At 53.1% G+C, this 23,427-nt stretch overlaps 2 protein-coding genes across 4 annotated transcripts; one reads left to right on the top strand and one right to left on the bottom strand.

Annotated features, from left to right (window-relative positions):
• Nucleotides 1–1,249: 1,249 nt before the first annotated feature.
• Nucleotides 1,250–14,113, top strand: bicdl1 (BICD family like cargo adaptor 1). 3 transcript variants are annotated; one of them, XM_076023031.1, is made up of 12 exons: nucleotides 1,250–2,269; nucleotides 3,116–3,331; nucleotides 5,859–5,975; nucleotides 6,898–6,909; nucleotides 7,454–7,600; nucleotides 8,022–8,201; nucleotides 9,004–9,222; nucleotides 12,355–12,489; nucleotides 12,590–12,720; nucleotides 12,879–12,999; nucleotides 13,227–13,325; nucleotides 13,907–14,043. In XM_076023031.1, the coding sequence occupies exons 1-11, from the start codon at nucleotides 1,874–1,876 to the stop codon at nucleotides 13,275–13,277; spliced, it is 1,725 nt and encodes a 574-aa protein (XP_075879146.1). In that variant the 5' UTR covers nucleotides 1,250–1,873; the 3' UTR covers nucleotides 13,278–13,325; nucleotides 13,907–14,043. The 3 variants fall into 3 exon arrangements, with proteins under 3 accessions (XP_075879146.1, XP_075879144.1, XP_075879145.1); XM_076023029.1 differs by lacking the exon at nucleotides 13,227–13,325 and having other exon boundaries at nucleotides 13,907–14,113; XM_076023030.1 differs by lacking the exons at nucleotides 6,898–6,909; nucleotides 13,227–13,325 and having other exon boundaries at nucleotides 13,907–14,113.
• A 3,902-nt stretch (nucleotides 14,114–18,015) lies between these two features.
• Nucleotides 18,016–22,832, bottom strand: rab35b (RAB35, member RAS oncogene family b). Its single transcript, XM_076023032.1, has 6 exons — nucleotides 22,462–22,832; nucleotides 20,040–20,090; nucleotides 19,768–19,891; nucleotides 19,057–19,181; nucleotides 18,505–18,629; nucleotides 18,016–18,317 (listed from the first exon to the last, which is right to left on the bottom strand). Exons 1-6 carry the CDS (start codon nucleotides 22,511–22,513, stop codon nucleotides 18,189–18,191), a joined length of 606 nt encoding a protein of 201 aa, XP_075879147.1. The 5' UTR covers nucleotides 22,514–22,832; the 3' UTR covers nucleotides 18,016–18,188.
• Between the last annotated feature and the right edge of the window lie 595 nt (nucleotides 22,833–23,427).

Below are 23,427 nucleotides of genomic sequence, written 5' to 3'. Positions count from 1 at the left end.
ACACACACACACACACACAGACAATAAACACATATTGGCAACGGAAAGAAGATTTTTATTAATTGACCTGTAATTTAATAAAAGCCACGCGTACCTTGTCATTAGAAGTCCTCGTGGAGCAACTTTTCCCACAATTCTAAGCGTACGGCGCCCCCTAGCGGCAGTTCATGGGTCAGCAGAGCCGCTCTGCAGCGACAGCCAGCTGCTGTTTACTGCTCATTGTGTGACGCAATACCATGTTTGACCAGCAGATGGAGCCATAGTCAGTAGTAAAAGCAGCGATGGAAGTTGAACTTCTAGTAGCACAAATTAATTCTCCGCAAAATAAGAAGCATTATTGTTTTATTCCTGATCAGAAATGATTATTATTGACTCGCTGGTCTGATGTCGCCACTGTGTTGGTGTCCTCTGCAGTGCGGTGCGGTGTGGTGCAGTCAGAGAAGACGGAGGTCCACCAGGACGGTGCGGTGACCCACTTCTTTTGTCTCGCCTTATCAGCTTTGTTTGTAATCGGTCAGCACCAGGCCCCGCCCCCAGCACCTCCCATCTCCCTCCTCAACAAAGACTGAGGAGAAACATATTGAAGTTTTCACTGTGTATCCGGATCAGACTCAATCCAAACCTAATCCTGACTGACTGGAATCTCACCTTTGATGTCCGTCCGCTCCTACAACAAACCCCCCCCCCCACACACACACACACACAGCGTCAACAAATCCATGAGCACCAATCAGAGGGCTAGTTGTAACCAACCAACTAACCAGCTTCTATCGTCTAGTAAACTAGTCGAAATGAACAACAACAACAACAACAACAACACACTGTAATCTCTGGGAAGAGGAGAAACAGTGTTGCAGTGTGTTAGTGTGGTGAAGTCAACCACGGTGTTTGTGGTAACGAGGCAGAATTCACTCCAGGAAACGTGTCATCATGCATCTCAGAGACTTCCGGCTAAAACTCAGCTCTCCAAACATTCTGCAGTATGAGATTTAACTCATAACGGAGCAATGTGTCGCGCTCCTCGGTCTTATGGTCACGTGACTTTTCAACCTGTCTGGCTAATCAGCGAGGAATATTTGGAATTTGTTGTTTGTCATTTGAACAGTGATTTACGGGCAGCGCCTGTAGGGGGAGCTGCTGCTTGGTAAACACTTGGCGCCTTAGCCTCAAAAGAGGAAGTGACAATCATGTTTGTGTAGTCGTTGTTGTTGTTGTTGTTGTTGTTGTTGATCAACGGTCGGATTGTGTGTTTTTGCTGATGACGCAGCCAGCTGGTCCCAGCGCGTCACGTGCTCGCCTCCTGGATGGATGTAGCCGGCGTGCGAATTTCGTGCGCGCGCCGGCGCGCGTGCGTGACACACCAAAAAATATGGCGCTATCGTTTCTAGCCAATCGGCGCCTCCTGCCTTCGGCGGGTCGCAGTCGACGTCACTCACCGTGGCGGGAGCGCGCGCGCGCTCTCTCGCGTAGAAAGAGGATGAGCAGGCGTCGTGGCCGCGCGCTCATCCGTTCGGCCGTCAGGAGCCTCCAGTAGCACCGGGATGGAGGAGCCGGAACCCCGACACGGGGAGGACCGCCGCCCGAGCATCATCCCCGGTTCCGGTTAGACTCAGCCCAGAGTCCCGCTGCGCTGCACCGCAGAGTCGCCGCTAAAGCAGGTGGCGCTGTTTTCCCACCCCATCCCAGTCCCGGTCCGGGGCTGCAGCAGTTGAACGAGTGCCGAGAGACGGACGCGAGGACGTAAGGACGACATCCGGTTAACCAGGCGGCTGGCTGGGACATTAGCGGGATGACGGCCGGGGCGCCGACGACGAGCCGCTCCGCTCAGTCAGAGCGGCTCCGTCCGGAGTGAATCTGTCTCCCGCGACCCGCCATGTCCGCCTCCTGCCTCGACCTGCAGACCTGCGCCGCCGTTTCAGCACCACTGGAGCTGGACAGCGACAGCATGGAGCCCCGGGCCGCCGCAGCCGCAGCCGCCGCCGGCGCCCAGGAGCCCGGCGGCGGCCACGGTCACCCGCTGCGGCACGGCGGCTCCGGAGGCCTCGGCACGGCCCTGGAGGAGGAGCTGGCCATGCTCACCGCCGAGGACCAGCGGCCGGAGCTGGAGGCGCCAGGCGCGGTGCACAACCCCGACCTGTTGTCACTCTTCCGTCAGAAGGAGAAGGACCTGGTCCTGGCCGCCAAGCTGGGCAAAGCGCTGCTGGAGAGGAACCAGGACCTGAGCAAGCAATACGAGAAGATGCACAAAGATCTCAGCGAGAAACTAGAGGTAAAGTTGGAGGAGAAAACAGTCGCTGATGCTGCCTGTGCCTCATGTAGTCACTGTTGACAGTTTTGTGGAGGAACCACAGTTCCTGATGTAGAGGAACCACAGTCCCTGGTGTGGAGGAACCACAGTTCCTGATGTAGAGGAACCACAGTCCCTGGTGTGGAGGAACCACAGTTCCTGGTGTAGAACCACAGTTCCTGGTGTAGAGGAACCACAGTTCCTGGTGTAGAACCACAGTTCCTGGTGTAGAGGAAGCACAGTTCCTGGTGTAGAGGAACCACAGTTCCTGTGGACAGTTGTACAGGAGCTTCAGCTCCTCTTGACAGTTGGAACCACAGTTCCTGACTGTCTCTCTGCACCAACAGGTTTTCCTCAGGCTGTTGGTTGTTCATGGTGATGAGGCCTTTAGTCACAGGGATTCGAGTTCAAACTTCCACACAACACACGTGGCAACAAGAGGAGGACAACGACTCCTTGGTCTGGGGGGGCCGAGCTGCTTCAATCTATCTGCTGTGGATCTATTATCTGTCTGCTGGAGATCCACAGTGCATCTGCTCAGTCCTTTGATCTGTCCAGCAGCTCAGGAAAAATAAGCTTCCTCCTTTAGAAGCCCCCCCACCCCCCACCCTCTGTTGTTTTGGTTTTCATCCCAAACAAAACACAACATGGAAACAGACGCGTCAGCAGCAAATCTGGAAGAGGGATGAATTCATTGACTGCCTCCAGATACATTCTCCAAACTTTTCCGAGAGAACTCGTGTGTCTGGACTTGCGTCACTTTGTCCTGTCGTGTTTGGTCGTGACCTTTGAACCCCCTACCCCCCCCCCTCCTCTGTCCACCTGCAGCACTTGGAGCAGGAGAAACATGAGTTGCGGCGGCGCCTGGAGAGTCGCGAGGGCGAGTGGGAGGGGCGCGTGGCCGAGCTGGAGACGGACGTCCAGCAGCTGCAGGGGGCGCTGGAGCGGCAGCAGGTGCAGCTGAGGGACACCGACCGCGACAAGACCAAGGCCATCAGCGAGCTGTCGGAGCAGAACCACCGGCTGCTGGAGCAACTCAGCAGGGTGAGTGTGTGTGTGTGTGTGTGTGTGTGTGTGTGTGTGTGTGTGTGTGTGTGTGTGTGTGTGTGTGTGTGTGTGTGTGTGTGCGCGCCAGCCTCAGGGTGGGGCTGATCTGCGTGGAGGATTAAATTAGTCTGAGCTTTGGGGTCACATGGTCCTAATGCTGCTTACAACACCACCCAGCAAACTAGTGTGTGTGTGTGTGTGTGTGTGTGTGTGTGTATGTGTGAGAGAGTTGGCCCCGCCCACTTGGCGTGAGATACCTCCTCAGCAGTGAAGGTGAAGATCTGGTGGCTCTCTGCTGAATAAGTCACTCAGACTGGACAGAGGAACTTATGCAATAACACATCACACACACACACACACACACACACACACACACACACACACACAGAGTGTGTTTCCAGCTCCACCTCATTAAGCTCAGCTAATCAGCTCAGAGCGACGCCTCAATCTGCTCCGGCTTGATGAAACAAGCGCACCCCAATCCAGAGGGGGCGGTTCCTTCAGTCCAGAGGGGGGCGGTTCCTTCAGTCCAGGGGAGGTGGTTTGAAAACACCTGCAGGGGGCGGGGCAGAGTGAAGCTCCACACTGTGTAGTGTAGTGTTGTGTTGTGTTGTGTTGTGTTGTGGCTCTCCCTGCTTGATGTCAGGTGTGTCAGGTGATGACCATCAGCTCTGTATGTCCCTGTAGCAACCCTGCCTCTCTGGCACATCCTGTCCCTCCCTGCTCCCTGTGTGTGTGTGTGTGTGTGTGTGTGTGTGTGTGTGTGTGTGTGAGTCAGTGAGCAGCAGGGCTTCATGCACTCTGTGCGATTAAAGACTTTTAATCAGATTGAAGTGTGGCTGCAGTCGGTCAGCTGCTGTGTTTGTGACTCACTGGAGCAAACTGAACCAAATCATTGTAGTGATTCAGTGATTCAGCTGCAGCTGGACTCAGTGTGTGTGTGTGTGTGTGTGTCTGAGTTACACCACACCAGGCTGTGATCACACTGTACCCCCCCGCCGCCGCTGCTCTGTGCTCTAATTATGATCTAAATCCGTCCGTTTAAGCCCCGCCCACATCGCCATCGCCAACCTGTTATTAGAAGCATCTGCAGGAGGAGAGAGGGGGAAGACACTCAGACACACACACACACACACACACACACACATACACATACACACACACACGCAGCTACAACACAAAAGACCATCAAATGAAGACAGAACAAGGAAACACCCTGATATTATGGGATGGCCTCTGGTTCTGATCCAGAGTTCCATCCCAACCCACCTCATCTCTTCACCAGGATTATCAGAAATAACTCTCCTGGCCAATAGGCTGGAGGAACAGCCCAGCGTCATCTTCTCAGCCGGCTCTCTTCTGATTCTAAACAATTAATGAGCAGCAAAATAAAGCTAAAGGTTTGTGTGTGTTTTTGTGTTGTTGTGGGTTGTTGTGGGTTGTTGTTGGTTGTTGTTGGTTGTAGTGGGTTGTTGTTGGTTGTAGTGGGTTGTTGTTGGTTGGTGTTGGTTGTAGTGGGTTGTTGTTGGTTGTTGTTGGTTGTTGTGGGTTGTTGTGGTATGGAAAAGTTTGGGGACCGCTGCTGTTGATGGAGGATCCCTGTCTTTAGCAAATGACTCATCTCACCAGTTCCGCTAGCAGCCAGCAGGGGGCCAACCTGGAGAGAGGGCACAGGAAGTGATGTCATGCTATGGGGTGGAGCCTGGGGGTTTGGAAGCTCTAATCTGCTTATTAGCTTTGGTCCTGGAGCCAAAAGCAGTGTGGAATTTCCTGGGTGTTTTTTCCTGGCTGCTGATTGGCTGAGCTGACCCGGTTCCAGTCGCTCACATCTTCCTCAGGCCTTCGTCCGCGGCCGCACCGTCCTCCTCCTCCCTGTTACGTAACCTTCTACCGCAGGGGTCGCCTCCGCCGTTGCGTCTAGACGAGGGGGCCTCAGCACAGCGCCACCGCTGGCTGCCTGGTTGCCATGACAACCACGGTGACATGCCGTTGCCATGGTAACCTGCCACCAAAGACCCGCTCACAGCTGTTTCAGAAGCAACAGGAGCAGCGGCAGGCCGGCTGCCAACAGGCGCCCCCTGCTGGAGGGCGGCAGTGGCGGCGCTGCTCAGAAGTCCTACTTTCCTGGCCTGGATTTTGTGGCGATAAACCAGGATGTGGCATCAGATTAACAGCAGAGTCTGAACATCAGGCGGTCAGTGGGGCAGCACGGCACGGTCACACACACACACACACACACACACACACAGTTTAACATCTGTCACCACACAGGCTCATGTGACTTTCAGCAGGCCGGTCAAGTGTGTTTGTCTGTGTGTGTGTGTGTGTGTGTGTGTGTGTGTGTGTGTGTGTGTGTGTGTGTGTGTGTGTGTGTGTGTGCGTGTGTGTGTGTGTGCCCAGCCCTTTTCTGCTGCTGCTGCTGCTTTGGCATCTGAAGTTGTGCTACTTTCAAACATCTGATCTACATCGTCAACATCCATGTGTGTGTGTGTGTGTGTGTGTGTGTGTGTGTGTGTGTGTGCAGGCTGCAGAGGTGGAGCGGCAGCTGTCCACTCAGGTCCATGCACTACGGGACGACTTCAGGGAGAAGAGCTTGTCCACCAGCCAGCACATGACCCGTCTGGAGTCGCTCCAGGCTGAGGTGAGGGGGGCGGGGGGGCGGGGTGGGAGAAGAACCACAGTCAAACATCAAGGCTGTCGTTAGCCTGTTAGCAGTGGTTAGAATTTGTTTGTGTGTTCTGTTGCTGACCTCTCTCTCTCTCTCTCTCTCTCTCTCTCTTTTCTCTCTCTCTCTGTCTCTCTGGCTGTCTCTCTCTCCCTCTCGCCCTCTCTCTCTCTCCCTCTTCTCTCTTCTCTCTCTCTCTCTCCTTCTCGCCCTCACTCTCTCTCCCTCTTCTCTCTCTTCTCTCTCTCTCTCTCCTTCTCGTCCTCACTCTCTCTCCCTCTTCTCTCTCTTCTCTCTCTCTCTCTCTCTCTCTCTCTCACTCTCTCTCTCCCTCTCTCTCCCTCTCCCTTTCTCTCCCTCTTTCTCTCTCTTCTCTCTCTCTCTCCCTCTTTCATCTCTCTCTTCTCTCTCTCCCTCTCTCTCTCTCTTCTTTCATCTCTCTCTTCTCTCTCTCCCTCTCTCTCTCTTCTCTCTCTCTCTCCCTCTTGCCCTCACTCTCTCTCCCTCTTCTCTCTCCCTCTCTCTCTCTCTCCCTCTTTCTTCTCTCTCTTCTCTCTCTCTCTCACTCTCTCTCCCTCTCACTCTCTCTCTCACTCTCTCTCTTCTCTCTTTCTCCCTCTCTCTCCCTCTCACTCTCTCTCACTCTCTCTCTCTCTCTCCCTGTCCCTCTCTCTCCTTTCTCTCCCTCTCTCTCCTCTCTCTCCCTCTCTCTTCTCTCTCTCACTCTCACTCTCTCTCACTCTCTCTCTCTCACTCTCTCTCTCTCTCACTCACTCTCACTCTCACTCTCTCTCTCTCACTCTCTCTCTCCCTCTCTCTCCCTCTCTCTCTCTCTCTCTCTCTCCTCACATCTTCCTCCCTCCCTCGCTCGCTCGCCCGCCCTCCTCTCCTGGAGCAGCAAGGGCTAGAAGTGAGTGCTCAGGCTAACGCCTGTTAGCTGCTGCTGCTGCTGCTGCTGCATGCTGCATGGAAGCCCGACAAAGGGACAGTTCGCCATACAAACACTCAAACAGACAAACTCTCCCTTTACAGTCTGTGTGTTTGCACTGCGTCAGTGTTTCCTCTGTAATTCACCTTCAGTTCAGTCGGTCGGTGATCAGTCAGATTTTCTCTCCTGCTTCGTCCCACTTTGATGTTTCCTGCTGACGGAGCATGAAAAGCTGCGGCTGCTGCTGCTGCTGCTGCTGCATGAGCCTTTGTTGTGACATCAGGCTGCGTGTTGTGACATCAGCACATCATGTGACCCTGGAGAGCCCGGCAGGAGACTCCCAGGGAAGCAGAGAGCCTGAGGCGCTAATTTTAGCTCATGTTAGCTCAGGAAGTTCCTGCATGGCCCGGCTTGAACCGCCAGGGTGGAGGAGGAGGAGCAGGAGGAGCTGCTGCTGCTGGCTGGCTGGCTGGGTGGGCGTGGTCTTGCAGGTCAGCTGACTTGCTGCTCGGTTCCCTCTCTGCAGATTACGATGCTGTCGGAGAGGAAGGTGGAGCTTGAGCGGCGGGTGCACGCGGCGCTGGAGGAGAACGAGCTGCTGCAGAACACAGTGGACGACCTGAGGGAGAGGACGCTGCTGCTGGAGAGGCGGTGCCAGGAGAAGGACCTGCAGGTGGAGGGAGACACCTGACCCCACCCTCATCACCTGACCCCACCCTCATCAGCTGACCCCACCCGCCTCAGCTGACCCCACCCTCATCACCTGACCCCACCCACCTCAGCTGACCCCACCCTCATCACCTGACCCCACCCTCATCAGCTGACCCCACCCAGCCTCATCACCTGACTCCACCCACCCTCATCACCTGACCCCACCCACCTCAGCTGACCCCACCCTCATCACCTGACCCGCGCACCCACCAAGGCCGGCCCACCTTTCAGCTTTGCTTCACGAGTTTTAAAAAAGTGAAATGAGCCTTTAGTGTCTGGAGGTGGCGCCGTCACTCTTCCCACTGTGAGAGACCCAGGTAGCGCTGACCTCCTGACCTCCTGAGACCCTGACCTGTGCCCCCCCCCCCCCCCCCTCTCTACAGCTGCGGCAGAGCCAGCTGGAGCTGCAGGAGGTGCAGCTGTCCCACCGGCAGCTGGCGGCTCGGCTGCAGGAGCTGTCGGAGGAGAGCAGCCTGCAGAGCGCCGCGCCGCAGCGCTGCAGCCTGCTGTGTGAGATGGAGCAGAGCATGGAGCAGGAGGAGCAGGAGCAGGAGCGGGAGCAGGTAGGGTCAAGGTTCAAGCTTGACTAACCCTAACCCTAACTCTAACCCTGACTAACCCTAACCCTAACTAACCCCTAACACACTGGAGGTTATTTCAAAGTTGTTTGAAGATCAGATTTCTTTTATGACTTCACACGTTTAAAACATCACTATCAAACACTATAAAACACAATGTTCAAACGTTGTGTTGTGTCGCGTTGTGAGTCTGTAGCTGCATTTCCATCACTCCTAGAATTGCACTAAACCTAAACATGGCCATAATAAAACCTGGTGATGGAAACCAAAGCTCAGCTCCAGCGTGGTTGAAAGGTTCTGACTCTCATCAGGGGGTTTCCCACACGGATCCATATTGAGGAACATCACACCAGTGTCATGGAAACACTTTGTTCACACTGACACGTCAGTGGACGTGACGTTACGGGGTCACGTGACCAGTTGACTGACCAGTGAAAATGGTGCGTTATGATTGGACGGAGGAGGAGGAGGAATATTTTCTCCAAGTCATCAAAGAGGAAAACAGAAGACCTGCACATCGCAGTTGTACTTCACTGCTACTGTCCTTCACTACACGTAACTCACACTGAGCAGTGAAATCTCGCTACTGGGCGGAGCCTCAGTGTGAGGAAAGCATGCAGAGAACCAGAGAGCAACAAAAGCAGCTAAAGTATAAAACTGAGTCAGTGAGTGCGAATGAACAAGAGAGGGCAACACTGGTTCCAATAGAAGAGGTCAAGATATCTGAACAAGAGACTGACTGACTGTCTGACTGTCTGTCTGTCTTGTCTGTCCTGTCTGTCTGCAGCTGCGTCTGCAGCTGTGGGAGGCCTACTGCGAGGTGCGCTCTCTCTGCTGCCACCTGCGGGGCAGCGACGTCACTGACTCGGCGCTGTCCACCGACTCCTCCATGGACGAGTCGTCCGAGACGTCCTCGGCCCGGGACGTCCCCACCGGGAGCCTCCACGCCGGCCTGCTGGAGCTGCGCCGGCTGACGCAGAACCTGCTGGATGGCAACGAGTCTACGGTAACGACTCGGCGCTACTGCCCCCCTGTGGTGGCATTTTGCCCCTGAGATTTGAGACGCTGCGAGAAAAAAAATTCCGTCTAGTCGCTCACGCACGTGCGACCAGTAAATGTTTGTTTTTTTTAAACTAAAGTTTAATTATTCGGGGACAGAGCCCCGGCGATTAGACCTGCTCTGAAGCAGAGCAGGTCATCGCAAGGCGAAGACCCGTTTGTTCTTTGTATGTTTATTATTCGGGACTGAGCATCAGCGAAGGCCTGCTCTCATCAGAGCAGGTCTTTTTTTTTTCCGTCCATTTCTTCTTATTATTATTAACGGGCGGCTTCGAACCACATTTTGACCCCCTTGACATACTCCAAAAGTCACCAAATCTGGCACGCACGTAGAAACTGGCGTAAAATTTTATAAAATGTAGAGTAAAAGGCAAAATCCCACTCTCTAGCGCCCCCTAAAGGCATCCAAAAATTAGAAATGGCGTCCAAAAATGAGAAATGGCCCTAGCTTCCACGAGGAAGGTACGACATACAGAAAGTGAGATATTTCCACTTGTTTGAAATGCCCCCAAGTCGGACTGTCCGTTCATTCACTGGCCACACCTACACCGTTATTCACACCTGGATAAAAGGTGCACAGTTAGATTCCTGAAGACCTTGGCTAAACAATGATGCCACTATATTTCCTGGAGATGCAGAAATGGCCGAGTTGGAAGGATTTGTTTCCAAGGTTTAAAAAACCGAGACATGACAAAGAAACTTTAATGGCCGTAGCGCCCCCTAGGAAAGTCGCATCGACGTGCAACAAAAACCCATGCGTTCGCCTCATCAAGCTTGATGTCGCGTACACTCTAACGTTTTGGATACGACATACAGGAAGTGAGATAGTTGAACTTGTTTGAAACGTCCCCAAGTCGGACTGTCCGTTCATTCACTGGCCACGCCTACACCCTTGTTCACACTTGGATAAAAGTTAAACAGTTAGATTCCTGAAGACAACCCTAGTTTCAGGCTTATCGTTAACCCTAATTCAATGCAAGTCTATGGGGTGAAATTTCAATTTTGTCCTAGAGACATGGGGCCACTTGCTTTTTCATCAGGAGCCCCCAAGAAGCGCCCACGCCAAATTTGGGACTTCTAGTACTTGAGGAACCCCGAAACCCTAACCTTAACCCTAACCCTAGCTTCAGCCTTATTTCAATGCAAGTCTATGGGGTGAAATTTCAACTTTGTCCTAGAGACATGGGGCCACTTGCTTTTTCATCAGGAGCCCCCAAGAAGCGCCCACACCAAATTTGGGGCTTCTAGTACTTGAGGAACCCTAACCCTAACCCTAACCCTAGCTTCAGCCTTATTTCAATGCAAGTCTATGGGGTGAAATTTCAACTTTGTCCTAGAGACATGGGGCCACTTGCTTTTTCATCAGGAGCCCCCAAGAAGCGCCCACACCAAATTTGGGGCTTCTAGTACTTGAGGAACCCTAACCCTAACCCTAACCCTAGCTTCAGCCTTATTTCAATGCAAGTCTATGGGGTGAAATTTCAACTTTGTCCTAGAGACATGGGGCCACTTGCTTTTTCATCAGGAGCCCCCAAGAAGCGCCCACACCAAATCTGGGGCTTCTAGTACTTGAGGAACCCTAACCCTAACCTTAACCCTAACCCTAGCTTCAGCCTTATTTCAATGCAAGTCTATGGGGTGAAATTTCAACTTTGTCCTAGAGACATGGGGCCACTTGCTTTTTCATCAGGAGCCCCCAAGAAGCGTCCACACCAAATTTGGGGCTTCTAGTACTTGAGGAACCCTAACCCTAACCCTAACCCTAGCTTCAGCCTTATTTCAATGCAAGTCTATGGGGTGAAATTTCAACTTTGTCCTAGAGACATGGGGCCACTTGCTTTTTCATCAGGAGCCCCCAAGAAGCGCCCACACCAAATTTGGGGCTTCTAGTACTTGAGGAACCCTAACCCTAACCCTAACCCTAGCTTCAGCCTTACTTCAATGCAAGTCTATGGGGTGAAATTTCAACTTTGTCCTAGAGACATGGGGCCACTTGCTTTTTCATCAGGAGCCCCCAAGAAGCGCCCACACCAAATTTGGGGCTTCTAGTACTTGAGGAACCCTAACCCTAACCCTAACCCTAGCTTCAGCCTTATTTCAATGCAAGTCTATGGGGTGAAATTTCAACTTTGTCCTAGAGACATGGGGCCACTTGCTTTTTCATCAGGAGCCTCCAAGAAACGCCCACACCAAATTTGGGGCTTCTAGTACTTGAGGAACCCTAACCCTAACCCTAACCCTAGCTTCAGCCTTATTTCAATGCAAGTCTATGGGGTGAAATTTCAACTTTCTCCTAGAGACATAGGGCCCCATTTTAAACACACTACACTGCCAATACGTAATTGTTCAGTATTCATATTATTGAAATCTTCTTTCACTACTGGTTTTTTCATCTTTTCTCAAAGTGCTGCCAGTTTGTCAGCCGCAAGTCCATGGGGTGGGCTCGGTCCCGCCAACCCTGCTTGCAGGTTTAATTAAAACATAGTTTGTGGGGCTGACGGGGCGACGGAGAAAAATATGTTGCGTCCTCAATAATATAAACGTTTATTTGTAAAAACAAACAAACCCTGATTTATATTTTTTCACTGACACAATTGAATGATTGTATAAATTGATTTGTTAAAAGTATAAAGGGGAAATTACAGATCATAAAAATTGATCTGTAAATGAATTGATTACAAACGCAGCTGTGATGTTTTGTTGCTGGTTCTGAAGTTATTTCAATTTAAAACACTGTGCTTTCTGCTGCATTGATGGTAACAGACAGTCACGATGAGAGGAAAATAATGATAACAATATAAATACACCGTTATAGTCATATTTACTGCGCAGTGGCTCCCCCTAGATCTGCTGGTGCCCCTAAACCTTTCAGTTAGGGGGCGCCACTGTGCTCCTGGTAAAACCAGAAGCAGGCTGGAGCCCCGCAGCCTGAGGAAAAGATGAACATGGTGCCATCTAGTGGCCAAAGGTTTACATGACCAATCCCACAAACCTTTGAATTTCAAACTGATTTAAATTTGGCGTGTGTGTGCGTATGTGTGTGTGTGTGTGTGTGTGTGCGTGTGTGTGTGTGCGGCAGGGCTCGCGGCGCAGCGACGAGGAGGCCCTGGAGGAGCAGGTGAGGAGGCTGGGGGAGGAGCTGAGGGAGCTGAGGGAGGAGCAGCAGGAGAAGACCCGCAGCAGCGAGGAGGAGCTGCTGCAGCTGCACAATCAGGTGGCCACGCCCACTCAGGAACACACACACACACACACACACACACACAGAGAGCCCGCCCCCCGGCCGTCCTCTCACCTCCTCCCTCTGTGGCCTGCAGGTGGCGCTGCTCTCCGTGGAGACCTGCTCCCTGCGAGAGGAGAACCAGCGGATGAAGACCATGTCGGAGATCCGAGAGCCCAGCGAGCAGCTCCAGAGCGCCATCAGAGACCGGGACGACGCCATCGCCAAGTACGCACCCTGCAGCGCCCCCTGGTGGACGCACCAGTAGCTGTGCATGCCACCTCCGCCAGCGCTGGACAGCCAGGAGGTTTTTGTGGAGCTTCCTGTTCCGTGCTAAGCTAACGAGCCTGTGTGTGTGTGTGTGTGTGTGTGTGTGTGTGCTGCAGGAAGAAGGCGGTGGAGATGGAGCTGGCCAAGTGTAAGATTGACATCATGTCTCTCAACAGCCAGCTGCTGGACGCCATCCAGCAGAAGCTCAACCTGTCGCAGCAGCTGGAGGCGTGGCAGGTGGGTCAAAGGTCACCACAGGTCACCACAGGTCACATGTCCAGGGTTCCCACCAGTAGCGTAGCAGCAGCGGTCGCTCGTCTTCAGGATGCATTGTGGGAGGTGTCGCACAGTGATGATGTCATGAGTGTGACACTGGAGGTGTGTGTGTGTGTGTGTCCTCCCCTCCCACACCTGTAACCTGCAGCTGTGTCCCCCCCCCCTCCCCCTTCCCCCCCTCTCCCCAGTTTGCCTCCTCAGGGCTCTTTACAGTTTGGCTCTTGTGGTTTCTCATCTAGTGGCCTTTCTCAGCTTCCGTACTACCCCCCCCCCCTCCTGCCTTAAAGGTGAGCCCCCCCCCTCCTCACCCCTCCTACCCCCCCTCCTCACCCTCGCCAAGTCATGGTTCACCATCCTCCACCCCCCGCCCCCTCTCCATCCACCTCTGGTCAGCTGACCTGTTGGGTGATGACATCACCGACACCCTGGTGCAGGATTGGTTCAGCCAGACCTGGGGGGTGTGGCCAAGGTGTCTGGTATTGTCGCTCCATCAGATGTTCTAGCATTTAGAACCTTCTGGTTCTGCTTCTGGGCAGCAGCGGGATTCTTTTCCGTTATTATGGTGTTATTACGGTGTTGGCAGAGTCTCCACTGGTCTGGATCAAAACCCCAGTCCTCCCAGTCCTCCCAGTCCCACACTGAGACCAGACCCAGTAAAAGGCCTCCGAGTCCGAGCCCAGAGCCTCAGCAAGAGTTCTGGAGACCAGGACCAACCTCCAGTTCTGCTGCACCGCTGCCGTCAACACTCCACATGTGATCTGACCATTAAGCTCCGCCTCCTCCGCTGCATCCACCAACCACCAGCCGCCCCCCCCCTCTCCCCCCCGCCCTCCCGGCCCCCCCTCTCATGCTGTGTGTCCCTATGCAGGACGACATGCACCGGGTGATCGACCAGCAGCTGATGGACAAATACCAGGACGAGTGGAGCTCCGCCCACTCCTCCGTGTCGGCGCCGCCCCGCCAGCCGTCCAGGCGGGCGCAGCGCCTTGCCGACCGGGACCGGAGGCTCTTCTCCTTCTTCAAAAAGAGCTGAGCATCATGGGAAACGTGCAAGCAAGCAGACAGACAGACAGACAGACAGCGACGGGGGGATTGGGGGGGGTGGGGAGGGAGGGGGCGGGGGGGGAAGTCATTTTGCACTTTATCCATCCCATCATCGCTCTTCTTCTACTGGACTGAGTCGCAGACAGTGGCGCACAGGTCCGGGGGGTGGGGCTGTGGGGGGGGCGGGGCTTCCTGGGTTCACTTCCTCTGAGGAAGAGCTTCCTGTTAGTGCCTACGCCCACGTGATCCCGCCCACCGCCAACCAGCCGGACCATGCTGTCAGACGTCAGGGAGACTGCTGGGTGGGGGGAGGGGGGTGGCGGAGCCTGTGGTGGAGGGGAGGGGAGGAGGGGTGGGCGGGGCAGTCAGGTCAACCAGGTGCGTCCTCTCAGGTCTGTTCATGTGATCCTGGTGACCAATCGGTGCAGGCGACGCCCCCTCAGAGTGACATCATCAACACTGGTCAGGAAATCACAGCTGGCAAACAGGAACCAATGTTTGGCCACTTGTGATTCATTCGTTTCATTCTATTGAATTTATTGATGAGCAAGGATCAAAATCAAAACGGGGGGGTGGGGGTGGGGGATTTAAAGAGGGTTTGCCAGCAGGGGGCGACAGTAGCTGCGTTCCCATCACCCGGAGAGTTGCGCAAAAACCTAAACATGGCCATGAAACCTGGTGATGGAAACTAAAGCTGAGCTGCCGATGGCTGACTCGAGGCTGCGTCTGTAGCGGCTCCTGTTGGCCAAGCGTTCACCGACTGGGGGGGGGGGGGGGAGGATCCTAGATTCCCCATGATTCAACTGGAGTCTGAACTCAGTTGTGTTGCAGTGAGACCAGTGGCACGCAGTCACAATTAAAAAAAAAGTCACTGTGAGAGAATGACCGGCTGGCAGCCAACAGGCTCCCGCCCCCCCCCCCCCCACGCCCAGGGCCCCGCCCTCTCCCGAACAGACCTGCGGCGGGCACGCGCTGGTCCGTCTCTGTGTCTCGATGTCACTCATCTTCTAGTCGACCAAATTCTTGATACAAATGTTTACATCAGCCGGAGGAGGGGGCGGGGACGGAGGGACAGACAGACAGGCTCCTCCCCCTCCTCCACTCATCATGGCCACTTTGATTTGTGAGCCGCTGGGCTTCCGTGTCAGGTGACCGACCGTCTCCTGCCTGTCTGTCTGTCTGTCTGTGTGTCCGTGTGAAGCTATGCAGGTGTGTGTGTGTGTGTGTGTGTGTGTGTGTGTGTGTGCGTGAGTGTTGTCATCTCCTCAGCTGGTTGTTGCCGGGCAGGATCTACCCAAAGACAGAGTGTTTTTTTTCTATTAGAGACCAGGCCAGTCTGGACTGAAGCGATATATTTCTATATTTGACAGGAAGTGGAGGTGTTTTTCTAGACGCATTATCAACTTGTACAGTTTTTAATTTAAGGATTTTTTTTTTTGTGTGTGTGTGTTTGTTTTTTCCCTCACGTGTGTCATGTGACAGCCAGCGAGCGAGACGTGAACCTGAGTTGTTACTACAGTCTGACACTTCACGGTGACATCATCAGCATCATCCAACCACGGTCTAGACAGGAAGACAAGCAGGCGCCACTTCCTGTTGCCGCCCAAAGCTGCAGAATGTCTCATCCGTTCATATCGTCCAATCAGAGGAAGCGCTGGGCTTCTACGACACAACACAAAGTGTGTGTGGGACTTTGAATTCAGTGAGAACAACAACGACTGACATGAACGGCACATTTCCATACCAGTGGGGCCAACTCATCAGCAGCAGAATTAGCCTTAGCTTAGCATAAGGAGTCGCCACTGTAGTACACGTCTGACTCTTTCCTCAGAGGTTCAGTCTGTCCATGAGCTCAGTCTCACTGCAGGCCACTGCAGGTCTCTGCTCTCATTCTGTTGTTGGTTCCCACATGACGTCCACACGTTTGTTTGTTTGTTTGTTTGCGGGAAACATTTTGTCACTGAAAGCATTCCAGAAGTTTGGCTCCACTCTGTGTGCGTGTGTGTGTGAGAGAGAGAGGGAGAGAGAGAGAGAGAGAGAGAGAGGGAGAGAGAGAGAGAGCTTCCATTCATCAGTGACTGACGGCACTGTTCTCCCGGCAGAATGCTTCAGACTATTCAATTTATTGATCATGCAATTTTCTTAGCATTTTTTTGTACAAATAAATACTTTGCGAGCTACACGTGTCTCCGTCTGTCTGTCTGTCTCCTGACTCCTGACACACACACACACACCCAGACAAGCTGAGTAGAACGAGACGATGGCAGCAGCAGCAGCAGCAGATTGCATCCACATGCCGACCTGTCTGTCTGTCTGTCTGTCTGTCAAGGCCACCTGTGTGAGTTAAATTTGTCAAACATTTTTAGGTCTGATATTTAAAACATCACGTCTGGCTTCTTCTTTTCTTTGGCTTCGGGTTAATAGTAGTAATTATTATTATTATTAATAATAATAATAATAATAATAATAATAATAATAATGAGCGACTTGGAAAAAACATCATGTGTGGCAACAGCTGTGGCGAGCTGAAGCCACAAGAGGGCAGCACTCACTGCGACCACAGAGCAGCTCAGTCACGGTGGGTCAAATATTTATTTCTTCTCTTTTTTTTAAAATGTTTATTACTGATTAAATTTCATGTCAGGGAAAAATGAATAGTACATCTCTTGTTTTTTCTCCAGTGTACAGCAAAACCACAGCTGACAGAAGTGTGTTTCCACCGGGGGGCGCTAGCGCACCCAGGCCAGTATATTGAATATAAACACACAAATATATTTATATATACATACATGTAATGAGTACAAATCATAAGTTGTGAGATCTCGAGACAACCCAAACATCCTGGGCCTCCGCTGCGCCGCCGCAGCCCTCAGCCGCTAGGGGGCGCTGCTGCGGCGGCGCTCTCCAGTTTTCTCTCTCTCTCCCAATTCAGACAAAAAAAATAAAAATAAAAAAAAAGAATAATTAACACGTCAGTAAAAGACACTGTTACCACGCCGGGGCCTCGTGGAGGGAGGGGGAGGAGCTTCAGCCTGAGAGCAGTCTGTCCCACGACAAGCCACTCCCTCCTCCATCTACTCTACTCGGGTCAGAGGTCGGCGGCCGTGATGATATTTTCCTGCTGGCTGTCGGGTGTAAACATCAGGTGACCAGCGACAAACAAGGTCCGCAACGCCGCTGCCACGGTGGGAGGGGGGGGGGGGGGGTGCACCTCCCCACCAATCAGGCAGCAGTTCAGTCCATCGGGGGGAGGAGCCTTGGAGCTGCTGTTTACTCTGAATAATATTGGCAGTATTGATGGTTTCTTCTCCTTTAAAAATGTGAAAAAAAGAAAAAGAAGCTCGAAGAAAAAAAAAAAAAGTTTAAAAGCAAACGGAAGAGGAAGAGGAAGAGGAAGTGCAGCAAGACGCCGGGCGGCGCCTGCAGTGCCCGGGTTCAAAAGAAAGATGACAAGAAAAACTAACATGGAAAAAAAAAAAAATCAAAGATGGTTGGCTCAGCACTACCTGGGGGGAAGGGGCGGGGCTTGGCAAACAGATGAGATTTATTTAAAAAAAAAAAACAGAAAAATGAAGAGGGAAGCAGTTTGTGTCCGTGGGATCAGTGGCTGCAGTCCAGGAACCAATCAGCATCACCGCCATGGAAAACAAAGCCTGGCAGTCCATCATCTGTTGGAGGAGGAGCCACACACTCCTCCTCCTCCAGGGAGGGCAGAGCCTCAGTGCGGGCGGGCCCTCAACATCCTGTGTACAGTGGGGGGAAGCTGAGAGGGGGAGGGGTCACAGATCCAGGGGCGGAGCTTAGGCGGGTGGCGCCATCTGCAGGATTCCAAATGAAACTTGATCTCAAGTCAAATATAATCTGTACAATTTGCTTAGCGAGTCTCTGTGATTGGTTCGTCCAAAGGGGGCGAGGTTTTCTTCCGTTCATCCGTTTTTCTTTTTTTTCTTTCATCTTTTTTTTATTATTTAATAAATCTTTCTTTAATTCTGATTGGCTGAGTCTGCTCAGGCGTGTGTGTGTGTGTGCGTGTGTGCGTGTGTGTGTGTGTGTGTGTGTGTGTGTGTGTAGGAATAAAGACGCTGATGGTCCGTGTCTCCACTTTGCTAGCAGCACTTCTTCTTCCGTTTACTGTTGCGAGTGAGTTTGACCACGTCGTTCTGTTGCTGCTGCTGCTGCTTGGCCAGCACCTCCTTCTTGGCCCGCAGCACCAGCTCCGTGATGCAGTTGAACATCTGGAATGGCGAGGGGGGGGGGGGGGGGAATGAAGCGTCAAATATCTTGTTTTTAATCACGACATTCAGTTGCTGGAATCAGCAAAGTTCTGCAACGTGGGGGTGAATCAAGGACTTCTGTTCTCCTCTAGGAGTGGGTGGAGCTGCTGCTGTGGGTGGAGCTACTGCTGTGGGCGGTGGCTGTTACCTCCTCCACGTTGATGTTTTCCTTGGCGCTCGTCTCAAACAGGTTGATCCCCATCTGCTCGGCAAACTTCTGCGCATCGGTCGTCTCCACCACCTTGGAGTTGGGGTCGTCGTTTTTGTTCCCCACTGGAGGGAGGGAGGGAGGGAGAGAGAGAGAGAGAGGGAGAGAGAGAGAGAGAGGAGAGAGCGAGAGAGAGAAAGAGAGGGAGAGAGAGAGAGAGAGAGAGGGGGAGAGAGAGAGAGGAGAGCAAAAGAGAGGGAGAAGGAGAGAGCGAGGGAGAGAGAGAGAGAGAAAGAGAGCGCGAGAGAGAGAAAGAGGGAGAGGGGGAGGGAGAGAAAGGGAGGGAAGGAGATGGAGAGAGGGAGAGAGAGAGTGAGAAAGAAAGAAAGAAAGAGGGAGAGAGAGAGAGAGAGAGAGGGAGAGAGAGAAAGAGAGGGAAAGAGAGAGCGAGGGAGAAAGGGAGAGGGAGAGAGAGAGAGAGAGAGAGGAGAATCAGAGCTTCTGTCCGTCTGTCTGCTGTATTGTCCTCTGCTGCAGGCAGGGGGCGCTCACCCAGTATCCGGCAGACGTCGTCACAGTTCTGGTTGATTTCGTGGAGCCATCGCTTCACGTTGACGAAGGACTCGGCGCTCGTGACGTCGTACACCACGATGACCCCGTGTGTGCCCCTGTAGTACCTGCATACACAGGCAGGGGGAGCCAGCGTTACAATACATACCGTTACACACCCTGTGTGTGTGTGTGTGTGTGTGTGTGTGTGTGTGTGTGTGTGTGTGTGTGCAGGGAACAGCGTGAGAACTTCCATCTTCAGGATTGAGGAGATAAAAATCCTCATCAACAAACTTCACCACAGACCAAAAACAAACTGATGCTTCATGACGCACACAACACAACACAACACAACACAACAGCCAACCTGTCGAGCTGTGTGTGTGTGTGTGTGTGTGTGTCCTCTCCAGTGTGGTCCCAACCAGAGCGGAAGGGAACTGTAACTGGTGGAGACTGAACCCAACAGCAGAGACTGACAGCAAACTGCTGCCACAGTGCAGTGGCACATTGTGCAGTACCAGGACCTGCCAGCAGGAGGGGGAAGCTTCTCAGTTTCAGCTCCACTTTCAAGCCGCTTCCGCAAAATAAAACCTCATCTGAGGCGCATCCACGTGAATCAAACCCACCTGGGCTCAGCTGTGTGTGTGTGGTTGTGGGTGTGGGTGTGTGTGTGTGTGTGTGTGTGTGTGTGTGTGTGGGTCCATGCTCGCTCACGTGGAGGTGATGGTGCGGAAGCGCTCCTGGCCCGCCGTGTCCCAGATCTGCAGCTTCACCTTCTCACCGTTGATCTCCACCGTCCGGATCTTGAAGTCCACACCGATGGTGGTGATGTAGCTACCTGGAGGACACACACACACACACACACACACACACACACACACACACACACACACACACACACACACACACACACACACACACACTTTAGCATGTGCGTCACGGACAGGTGAGGTGAAAGAGTGTGAGCAGTTGGCTGGAGGACGCACCTGAGAACGTGTTGTCTGCAAAGCGCAGCAGCAGACTGCTCTTCCCCACACCTGAGGAGGAGGAAGAGGAAGAGGAGGAGCGTCAGACACACACACACACAGAAGAAGAAGAAGGCAACTATGGTCTTTAATATGGAAACATCACCACAGGCTGTGACAGTGAGGAGGCCCAGACCAGGAGGTCCCCCTCTCAGTGCTTCTCTAGAACCTCTCCAGAAACTCTGGACAACCCAAGCAGCTCCCTCACTGCCAGTAGAAACACTGTGAAGCCTTCACAGGGTCAAAGCCACACAACACAACACAACACAACACAACTGTCCTGCATGGCTTCCTGGAATTAAAGCGTGTACCGCCTGATTCTCAAACCTCTGCAACCTCCTGCAGAAACATCACATCGTGATGGAGTTTCACGCTATCCGACCAGCACAGACCAGCTGACGTGCAGAACCTTCACCCGGAGATCTGATCTTCTTCTCCTTCGCATTCTTCCAGGTCCCCTCTTCTCTCTGTCAGGTAATCGCGACAAGGAGACGAGGCTCCGCGCAACATTTCACCCGTCAGCCAGCAGCAGCAGCTGGTGGACCTGGACGGACCTCCAGGTGCAACATCAGAGCAGGAGAATCTTGCGACTGTCCCGTACTGGATACGGGACGGAGTTTGGCCCGAATTTCTGAGTCGTCTTCAACGTCATTTATTCTCCATGCAAACTTCACGTTCGTTTCCACAGAGTTTGAAACCATAATCTGCGTAAGCTGCAGGCAAAACCATCGGCACAACCCATTCACAAAAACTAGCGCGCTAGCTGCTAGCATCCATCCTGCAATCTATCGCTTGTTGTGTGAATAAAATACGTTCAATTAAAAGATTTCAATCACAATTTAAACATTCAGCTTGTGTCTAATGTCTATTGGGAACCAAGCAGTTGAAACTGTGCGACCCAGAGACTTTTCTGAAACCCTAGGTTAGCGTCATGATGGACCACCACTGGCGAGCCACTGGCCTGTGGTGGTCATGGCCCCCCCGAGCACCGCGGGAGCGAAGCCTCCTTTATTATTCTGAATGAAAGTTGGCAACACCACTGCTACTGCTGCTCTGTGTGTGTGTGTTGCAGCTGGGAGGACAGTGGGGCTGTGTGTGTGTGTGTGTGTGTGAGAGAGAGGACAGTACCACAATCCAGTGCAGAAATGAAGACATAAAGCTCATCAAAAGCTGTCAACATGAGCCGTTGTTAGCCAGAGCTGTAGCGCGTTGACTCCACAGTCATACTGCGACTGCCTCACACACTGTCCAGTCTGTCACTCACAACATCAGGGGGCAGGGGTCACCAACGACAGGTACCCCCCCCCCCCCCCGCCCTCCAAGGACCGCATGAGTCGCCAGCAGGCCAGTTAGAAAAATAGCACAACTGGTCGAGCTGCGGCTCAAACGAGTTGTACCCAACCTCGTTAAGTCATCGTTGATCATTACTGACATCTCATTGACGTAATCAGCGTCATCAGAAAGATCGATATCATTCAGAATGATATCCTACGGAGAAAGTTTATTGCAGGGTGTGGAGTGTTGCTAACTGGTTGCCCTTCACGCGACTTCGGGGTCGTGAAGTAGCTCTCAGGTTCACAAAGGTCGGTGACCCCTGTGCCAGGGATTGACGAGCGCCCATCCAGCAACTCCTTGCTGTGTGTGTGGCTGTAGAGCAGCCGAACTGCAGCGCTGCTGCATTCCTTCACTGCAGGACTGCTAGCAACAACAGCTAGCAGAGGCAGGCGGCAACAACAGCAACACCAACAACAACACGCGAACTGGCTGAACAACAGCAGCATTGTATAAGCGAGACGTCGTCGTTAAAGCGCCGGTGACGGCGGTACAAGTTCCGAATGTTTTGCGGCAAGGAACGAGCCCTTCACTTTCTCGGAGCCTGTTAGCTACCGTTAGCTGCTAGCCAGCGAGCTAAGGCGGCTAACAGAACATGACTGGGGGCCAAATGAAATTAAAATAAATACAATTTAAATACTAGAAAGCCGCAAAAACCCACACGGCGGCTTGTGTTACAGTCGCGCGCGTTCAAAGTATGAAGCTAACGCGAACGAGCGGCGCTCTCGGTATTCAAACGAAATGTTCGGCTGCCGGAGGAGACATCCGGCCTCCGCGGCTGACGTGCCCAGTCCGGACACACAACCGACGCCCTTTCAGCGCCGCGAACATGGCGGGTGTGTGTGTGTGTGTGTGTGTGTGTGTGTGTGTGCGCGCGTGCACTGTGTGACTCTACGTGTCTTGCACCACACATTTAACCGTCATGACCAAACGGTCATATAAAATGTTACTGCGGAGAGCCTTTGTCGAAGCAACAACCAACCGTGCGACGGATGGAAAACCCCGGCCGACGAGGCCTACTTCCCGTCCCGCAGCCCCGGCCTCGGCTTACCGCTGTCCCCGATGATGAGCAGCTTGAAGAGGTAATCGTAGTCCCGGGCCATGCCGGCAGCTGGTGGCTCGTCGCTCCCTCCGCCGCCTTGTGCCGCGTCTTCGCTCGGGTTCGCGGTCCGACCACCACCACCACCACCACCGGGGCGGGACACACACACCTACAGTAGCGGCGCTAAGGAACCGTCAGCTCCCCACCCGAGCCGGCGGCGGGACTCTTTCTCGGGCTTTCGCGGCGTCAGCGATCCTCTCCCTCCGCTGCAAACAGCCCGGAAACTCCGCTTCCTTCACCGCTGGAGCTGCTGCCGCCGCTGCTGCTGCACCCAAAGTCTGACACCCCGCCTCCCTCCGACAACAGTGCGCATGCGCCAGCGGGGCCCCGCCACCACCACCGCCGTCTTGTCCTCGTCAACGAACATCAAAGCATGCGTCGCGCCATGAGAGGCGGGCGTCGGTCGTCGGTTCCTCCTGGAGGGGCAGCAGGTGGTTCCACTGGCCTGGCTGGCCGGGACTCCCCGCGTTCAGCACTGACGGAAGCGCATTGCATTCAGCGGGTGAATGAAATGGGACGCGTTGATCTCGAAATGATCGAGAAAATTTCGCCTAATTTGATGGAGATAAAAAATTAAGAAAAAGGAAACGTCTGTTTGAACCCCTTTGTCCTCATGGTGGCGCTGTCGCAGTTAATCTGCTGTTGCTGCCTTCTCGAAATACTTGCATTTGTTAAAACTGAGGACGGTATCAATAGTAGTATGTCAACACTGCGCAGGTGCAGACGCACTGCGAGATCCTTGGTTCATAATTACCAGATAAGGTGCCTACATTCTTTCATGCAGTCAATGCAACGCATTTCCGCAAATATTTGACCAAAATATATCTTCTCTCTTTTGTTTTGAGGGTGTCTTCCTGCTGATTCACGGATCTTGATCAACACACACGGCCACAAACTGATGCTCATGTCGACACA

This window comes from Nelusetta ayraudi, unplaced genomic scaffold, assembly GCF_046127955.1.
Source record: "Nelusetta ayraudi isolate G7.1 ecotype Tasmania unplaced genomic scaffold, CSIRO-AGI_Nayr_v1 ptg000014l, whole genome shotgun sequence".
Taxonomy (NCBI): domain Eukaryota; kingdom Metazoa; phylum Chordata; class Actinopteri; order Tetraodontiformes; family Monacanthidae; genus Nelusetta; species Nelusetta ayraudi.
The sequence above is the reverse complement of the archived record's forward strand: the minus strand, read 5'-3'. Positions and strand labels throughout refer to the sequence as shown.

Coding starts and splice junctions, on each gene's coding strand:
- bicdl1 (XM_076023029.1), top strand. CDS start 1,874: ATGTCCGCCTCCTGCCTCGACCTGCAGACCTGCGCCGCCGTTTCAGCA. Junction 7,601..8,021: donor GCCAGGAGAAGGACCTGCAG/GTGGAGGGAGAC, acceptor CCCTCTCTACAG/CTGCGGCAGAGCCAGCTGGA. Junction 9,223..12,354: donor TGGATGGCAACGAGTCTACG/GTAACGACTCGG, acceptor TGTGTGCGGCAG/GGCTCGCGGCGCAGCGACGA.
- rab35b (XM_076023032.1), bottom strand. CDS start 22,513: ATGGCCCGGGACTACGATTACCTCTTCAAGCTGCTCATCATCGGGGAC. Junction 19,182..19,767: donor TTCCGCACCATCACCTCCAC/GTGAGCGAGCAT, acceptor CTGTGTATGCAG/GTACTACAGGGGCACACACG. Junction 18,630..19,056: donor CGACGTCTGCCGGATACTGG/GTGAGCGCCCCC, acceptor CCCTCCCTCCAG/TGGGGAACAAAAACGACGAC.